This window comes from Aspergillus alliaceus (assembly GCF_009176365.1).
Source record: "Aspergillus alliaceus strain CBS 536.65 unplaced genomic scaffold BDW43scaffold_6, whole genome shotgun sequence".
NCBI classification, from domain to species: Eukaryota; Fungi; Ascomycota; class Eurotiomycetes; order Eurotiales; family Aspergillaceae; genus Aspergillus; species Aspergillus alliaceus.
This window is the reverse complement of record NW_022474689.1, coordinates 212,965-220,657: the sequence shown is the minus strand read 5'-3', so window position 1 is coordinate 220,657 and position 7,693 is coordinate 212,965. Positions and strand designations below refer to the sequence as shown.

The 7,693-nt window shown below is 49.0% G+C and overlaps 2 protein-coding genes across 2 annotated transcripts in view; both read right to left on the bottom strand.

The window, feature by feature from the left end:
• The window catches only part of BDW43DRAFT_297545 (uncharacterized protein), a gene marked incomplete at both ends in the record, with an annotated part of 3,783 nt that extends 651 nt beyond the window's left edge, over positions 1-3,132 (bottom strand). The window contains 2 exons of the mRNA XM_032044404.1: positions 197-2,052; positions 2,109-3,132. Coding sequence (XP_031903986.1) covers positions 197-2,052; positions 2,109-3,132 — 2,880 coding nt within the window. The remainder of the gene's footprint in view (positions 1-196; positions 2,053-2,108) is intronic.
• A 1,644-nt stretch (positions 3,133-4,776) lies between these two features.
• Positions 4,777-5,358, bottom strand: BDW43DRAFT_307429 (putative GPI anchored protein; the record flags this gene model as incomplete). Its single annotated transcript, XM_032046250.1, has 1 exon — positions 4,777-5,358. One exon carries the CDS (start codon positions 5,356-5,358, stop codon positions 4,777-4,779), a length of 582 nt encoding a protein of 193 aa, XP_031903985.1.
• Between the last annotated feature and the right edge of the window lie 2,335 nt (positions 5,359-7,693).

The window sequence follows — 7,693 nt, the reverse complement described above, 5'->3', positions numbered from 1 at the left end:
CTGCTCCCTTGTCAATAAGCAGCTTTGCTACCTCCTCATGGCCATACAATGAGGCGTGTAAGAGTGGAATCCATCCATCATTATCACGGACATTGACATCTGCTCCATTGCCGATAAGCAGCTCTGCCACCGCCTCGTGCCCGTTCTCTGAGGCCCGTGAAAGTGGTGTTTTGCCCTTCGCATCCATGTCATCAACGGTCATCTCTGTCTGGAGAAGCAGCTTGACAATGCTTGTTCGACCTTCCTGCGCAGCCCAGGATAGTGGTGTGCGATATGCGTACTGCTTCAAGTCTTTCCTGCGGTTCAGACCCTCTGTAATATCGACTCCATTATGCACACTTGAAGGTGAGTTCAGAAGAGCAGCAACGACGTCTTTGTTACCGTTGGCCAAGGCGGCAAATAGCGGATACCTGTATCTCTCTCCAGGAACATGAATGTGCGGATCCTCCTTGAGCCTTGTGCGGATGAGCTCCGGGAATCCTTTGTCTGCCAGAATATAGAAAAGGCTTGCATCCTGGCTGTATTCACGGACTTTAAACTTCTCGAAAATATTATTGACACTGATCCAGTCCGACACAGGAAAATGGGACAAAAACTCATCTTGAGGAACTGCTTCCGCTGCAGCGTTGGCGTGATAGAGAACATGCTGACTGGCATACTCCAAAAACGGGTACCTTTTTGAGATCCCCGTTTGCAAGTCAGCGTTGGCCTCTGACAACACGTTACTAACACACGCACGCACTATGGTATGATTCATGTAGGAGTCACAGCATTGTTTGAGTTTCTCATGGCTTGAGCTCTCCCAATCAAATCCGAGGTCAGGCCACAATTCATGCAAACCCTTTTCTTTGAGGAGGAAGTCTCGGACGGATTCATGGATGAATTGAACTGTTGGCTGCTTAGATTTCGTGATTTCAGCAAGACCTTTTGACGAGCCGATAACACATCTCTTAAATCTGTCAAGGCTGTCAGACGCATCTGGGACGCTAACATCCGGGATTTGAGCATCGGCCAGATCCTCCAGAGACAAACCAGACCAGAGAGCATGGTAGAACTCATTCGGTTGCAAAGGCCGTTTTGCAAAGAGAATCCAAAGGATGCAAAGCAGGAGACCCTCCATGTTCTCATTGTCACGTCTCAGGATATCCTTGAACAGTTCGCTCAAATCACTTGGTATTTCCGCGAGTCTCCTTCTCAAAGCCAGCCCATTATGTCGATATTCCTTGTTCAGGATATCAACGACTAGGACGACCCACATGAAAACACCGGCAGCTTTTCTGAGCAGTTGGGTCTGCAGGTCTTCGAGAAGTACAGGGTCTTCGATTTGAAGGCGGTTTGCGACGTAGGTTGCCAGGTCTTCGCCATGACCTGACTGATCCTCCAGTGTAAGTCGGATTCCCCGGTGAATAACTATATAGGGATAATGTCGACTGGAGAAACAGATCCGGAGCAGGACGCCGTTATTCGTGGATTGTTCTGCCAGCTCTTCAAAGTATTGGACCATGTCCACAACTTGTTGCTCATCACACTCATCGAGAGCATCGACGAAGCACATAAACGAGCGTTGACCAAGGGCTGAAACTGCGCTACGAAAGAGGTCCTTAAGCACGTCCAAGGAAGGGCATCCATTCTGACCTTGGGAATTAATGTCAGGAGCATCTAGGACTGCCTGAAGATCGGGGTACCCTTCAAGCAGCTGAAGAAGCAATGATCTGTACAGCCCTAAGATAGACTTCTCCAGATATTGCCCTCGAGCGTTGAAGAAAAAGGAAGCAGTTATAGCATGCTTGTTGCGGGATTTGCTCTTCATACTCGAGTATGCGAACTTCATGATTGTTGACTTGCCCGCGCCAGGCTTGCCACTGATCCACAAAAAGCCATGATGTCGCGTTAGGTTTTGCGGATCAAGCCATGCTTGGTAGTCAGGGTGACTGAGAAACCATCGACATGTTCTGGCGAGGGCGGCCCCGATAGTTGATTTCCGAGAATCCATTTGCTCGAACCTGAGGGAATTCAGCAAGCGCTGCCGGCGTTCGTGCAATGAAAGTTGATCTGCACGTCAAGTGTGAGCAGCAATGACTCTTCCCAGGACTACTAAGCTAACTTACGAGGATTGGGCATCCAGGTAAAGTTTACATGCACTTTGGCAACGGGTAGCTCCTCGAGTAATTCCCTAGCGTATGCCGCCGCGGTTGCTGCAGCATACCTTTGCCATTCCTTGCTCTTGTGGGAATCCGAGTAGTCGCATATTCCCCGAATCGGGAGACAAGCGAGAATGTCCATTAGACCAGCAGCCTCCATTTCGAAACACATGACATCCAATTTTCGAGCAACGTTGTCCCGGGTAGTGCCACTTCTCATGACTCGGTTCCCTGAGGCGATCGCGCCGTAATGAATCATTATATTGTCTGACGTCCGTCTGCTTCGCAGAACCAGCTTCGACTGGTCGCAGCCCTCACAGCTGGCCGTTGTAGACTCATGCTCATACGTCGCGTGGAAAAGTCGATCCGGGGAGCTCGGGCGACAGTATTCAGGGTGTCCTTCCAGCTTCAGCCGTAGGATAGATGGGACTCGACTGGGGTTCAGCTCATGTAATGAACGGAGGGCGGACACAGCTGTCCCAAGCGAATGGTGAGGAACCTTAGGGATCGCTGTTGGTTGGAGCTCTCCGTCTCCTACGGCTTTCCCAAGGTCATACTGCATCACCCTTGTTCCAACGACAACGTCACCTAAGCGCACATCAGCCTTGTTCGGCACGCCACCACCAATCCCGACCAGCAAGCCCGCGCGGATAGCGGGGAAGGTTCGCTTCATATTTGTCATGACGTTCGCCGCGTTGTTCGTTCCATATTGAGTTACTGGCAAGCACGCAATGACGATGTTGTGCTGCTTGATTCTCCCAAGTACGTAGGTGTTGCTGTCCTCTGCATGCCTGGGTAGGGCTTCGTGGGTCTCGTCCAACATGGCTCGAGCTGCTGCCATCTCTATGTGCAGCGCGCAGATCCAGGCGATGGTATAATGATCGTGCCGTTGGGTGGATGAACTGTCATAGTGGACAGTCTTTTGTCGCTTTAGAATGTGACACAATCTTGTCTCAGTCTCCTCTTCATTCTGAACACCTCTCCCATCCATCTCGGCGAGATCTCGTCGGGCTAACATGGACAGGCACGACTTAACTCGGCGGGTAAACACGGTATGGGTAGATGCTAGATAGTAGAAACTTGTCTGGCAAAAGGCGTTTATCGCGAGGATATTCGGCCTTATTTGGACCTGGTAGGAAGAAGAGTTGAGATGCCGAATGCGCATCAGGCTGGCATCAGGCTGACCATGCATGCACAGCCACTACAGGTTGAGTGCGCAGCCTCTAAACTCCTGAAAAGGAGGCTGGCACGTCAGAATATGTATAGGCTTCCACAGTATCTCAAGGGTGCGTAACCCTACCGTATATTTTCTTAAGAAGCTGTCGTTGAGGGAGCTTAACTATATATACTTCACGTCCCTTCTTCCAATTCTCCTTTGTCTCTATTTTCTCTCACTTCATTAAATAGATATTGTCCAGGGACAGCGCCAACGCGACTGCGGATTTTCACCCACCCTTCTTTTTCTACATCTTCTATTCATAGTCCACCATACGATCCCGACTTGTCCACACCATATCTAAATGGAGAATTCAACATACTAGAAAAATTTCTATAAATCCCCAGCGACTTGAAAAGAAAAGGATTCTACTCCGGAAAACTGTGAATTTGAGATGCTGCGACAGCATTCAGCCGTATAGCGGGGCGTAGGTACTTTGCAGCATGACGAGGCTGGGCCGCCACGTCAACAGTTTGTTGACTGATGCAGTGGAGACCGGCCATTGGATCATTCAACTGCAAGAACCGCCCACATAGCCAACGAGATCCAGTCTATGGATGAATGCCAAGGTAGTCGTCTCTAGGGAGGAAGATTCTTCTTGTTTTAGACGACCGTTTTTTGATTTCGCTATTTCGTATAGCTCTTGGTTTAATACCTCTACTCCTGCTAAGCTCTGTAGGTCCTAGTGACAAGCTCTTACTTTTCGAATATACTGTCCTGCTCCTCGCGAAAAGATAGTTGGCTTCTGATACCGCTGTGCAAGTGGGCGCCATCGAACTTTGCCGAAAAGCCTTTTCTACGCATATATACTATAAATAACATGTTTACTACATAATATATATTGACATCATATCTATTTACGAAGGGCCTCAATATTAGCGCCTTGGTATTAAGGGTTGGGAACAATGTTTGCTCGTGACTGATTGAATGAGGTTTCAACCAGTATATGAGGATGATCGAAGTGATCTTCCAGAAGGGATCCTGGATACATGGCGAGAAGGATGCGCATGTACGCTTGGATACAGGCTATGTAAAATACTCTGTGTCAGGGGATAGTCCTTACCATGAAATACTGAAATACGTAACAAGCCCTATTGGACGCTTTAACAAAAGCGGCTTAGCGTGTTTCATACACGGGCTCCTGAAAGTATTCAAGTATATAAACATTTGCACCAGTTTATGCATCCAGCTGTAGTAGATCATATCACTAGATAATATATTTCAAAAGAACGTATGTATATCGATAAAACTCAAAAAAAACATATGTGTGTATCCATGTACATGAAGCGACAAAACGCCATGATTTCCCCATTAACTTGTCATAACTGAAGTATAGTCCCGCTTAAATCATGGTATAGTGTAACATAGGATCGTCGTCTCGAACGAGAGGGATTGGTAGGTTTTTTTATGATCGTTCGTTTACAGAGCAGCCATGACACCCAAGACACCAGCGATACCAGCGACACCGGCGCCAACGCTGAAGGGAGTGGGCATGGCACCGGCGCCATCGCTGGAGGTGGAGGAGGCGCTACCGGCCGAGGAGGAAGAGGAAGAAGACGAAGAGCTGGAGGTGGACTTGCCGGTGGTGGTGGAGTCGGACTTGCTGGCGGAGGAAGTGGTGGAAACGGTGGCAGTCGAGGTGGGCTGGCCATTGGTGCCGGTCAGGGTGGTCAGGTCTTGGCTCAACCTGGAGCTGGCCTCAGAGGCGATCGAAGAGCCCCGGCTCTGGGCATCAGAGGCGACGGAGGAGCCCCAGTTCTCTGCACTGGTAGCCGCGGCGCCCGCTGCCGAGGTGATGGAAGAGAAGGCAGCGCCGCCGCCGGTCTCAGCGGCAGAGGCGATAGAAGTCGCGGCGCTGGCGACATCGGAGGCGACGCTCTGGCCACCGTTCACGGCTGTCTGGGCGATACTCTCAGCACCGGAGATGATGTCGCCAATGTCCTGGGGAGCGGCCAAGGCGGAGGTGGTAAGGAGAAGGGTGGTCAAGACAGTCAACTGCATTTTCAATGTGGTTTGTATGTGGACGGTTGTTTTTTTTTTTTTTAAAAAAAAAAAAATAAAATAAAATATAATAAAAAAGAGGAGTGTGGAGGTAAAGGCTGCGAGTTATATATGAGAAAAGGCAGTTATCCACTGATTAGATAGATGATAGATGATGATCTAAATTAATATTCCGGAAAATCTGGAGAGTATCGGGCTTCTTAAATAGTTTGTCTCTGCCCTGTGAATCTTGACGGTAAAACTGGATCGGCATAAAGAACGCAGTTATGGCTCCAGTGGCAATGCAATGGGATGGAGACCACAGCCGCGAATCACTACGTACTCCGTCGCCCGACTTGCGTTTCACAGCAAAGCGTGTTTGGATCCACGGCTCCACAGTAGTCTTCCGGAGGCTTCCATGTGGGATTGGATGTGGTGCTCGTTCTGTCCATCAAGTGATATCCCAGTCGGAAGGTGGAATGTCTCTTGACTTTCACTCACGCCGACTTTTCCGATGAGGTCATGCGAGACGTCACGTTAGAGTAATATTCAAGACGACGAGGTCTTTAGCACGCTTTAGCACGGAGAAGACCCTGTCCCTAGGCCAGCCTGGGACCTCGATGTGCTTTGCCAAGGCCCCAAGGCCACAATTCCCCTGTCCTGACCCACCGCACACTTTTGTTATATCACTATTTATAGCCCCCAGTATTCTCTCAAAAAAACAGAGCCACGGTCTTCCTTAGGCTACAGCCGAAATGAGAGGGTGATCGTCCACCAATCCCGGTTTTCGTGGACTTGGCATTGGTGCAGTTGGCCGTGGTGGAGATTGCGATTGAGTCCTGATTGTCGTAAGGGATGACGTTGTGTCTCTTGGCTGCATTTTCCCCGAATGAGTCCATTGGGCGAACCACTATGGACTGCGCCTTGGCTATTGGATGAGCCCTGTCGGTACTTTGTCGAGTTCAACTTGTTGGTTCTGGCGGCAAGTGGCGGTGCCTTCGAAATAAAACCCTCAAAAAAGGTTCACAACAGCAGCCAATTGTGCATGATGGCTGTGCGGATTATGTCAGATTCCTCGGCTTCTTCCGCTTCATAAAAATATCCTGCCAGTTAGAATTTTTGGCCACTGTTTCAGTTCCCTTTCCCCTCGCTGGAATTGTGCCAATTTTACGTCTGCCTTACAAGGATTAGCTAAGGACGAAAAAGTTTTAGAAAGCTCATGACGCGCATGTTCCTAGAACTAACTGCCTCTTGGAGGGCCCAGGCGTTACACAATAGAGCATCGGACAGATTAGAACCCTGGTTGCAACAATCGCTTCAAAACACAACCTGAGTCCACACCACGGGTCGTGTTTCTTTATTTAGTGCCCTGCACTGTGTAGGTTTGTTTCGTAGAATCTGTGGGGGGAGGGGGGGGGACACCCTAATGCTGTGGAAGGTAGTTTCGCATCCGCGATTTTTGCTCGGAGCCCGTGTCTCTGGCTATTCCAGAAGCATGTAACCTTGCACTGCGATATATACCCGATCGGAGAACTTTGAGACGTCCACGCAAAGGCGATGATACTCTTACTTCGTGCCAAGTCACCAACCTGTGACTTACGCTATTGTTCGAACAACATGGGTAGAATGCTAATGTAACTCGTATTTTTTTATCTGGATGAAATCTGAGACATTGTTGGGACTACCAAAATCCCGCATACTGCTGTAGAGATCTCTCATGCGAGCAATACCAACCAATTAGAGCACAACACTACAGGCCGAGCAATGAGCTTCACGTAGCCTCCCGCGGTGTTTCCGAAACTTAGGGAGCTGTAACCCTAGCTGTTTGACAAACCCATCGGGGGGCCAGGGTCAGGGTCATACATTATGTTGGGTAACATGAGCTCAACCTGACCCGTATCACATATATTGCTGTGGCAAGGTAGTGTCTCTGCGTCCATATGTTTTACTGACATCGGGCACGGTTCATCCCGTGATCTACTCTTACCCTACGTCCTGAACTATCTGCCATCTTCATGGTTTATAGGGCGAGTCATTTTTGCGATCGTAGCCAAACCCTTTCTAGTCATTGACGCATTTCCCTACACGGCTCGAGCAATACTAAAGTCAATATATACTAAGATCAAACTAAAAATGAAGACGGAATACACCGTGGAAAAAAAAAAAAAAGGCCATCCAGATGCTACGCTGTGAGATGCCTTATAACAGTGCATGATTGAAAGGCTGAAGACCGTTGTGGACCTACTATAAGAGACCAGGTTGATGGACGAACTCTTGAATTTCCATGCGATTTTTGCGTTGATTCTAGGCAGGCTTTTGGTCACCTTTGGAGAAGCGAGGTCTTCTAAGGTCCAGA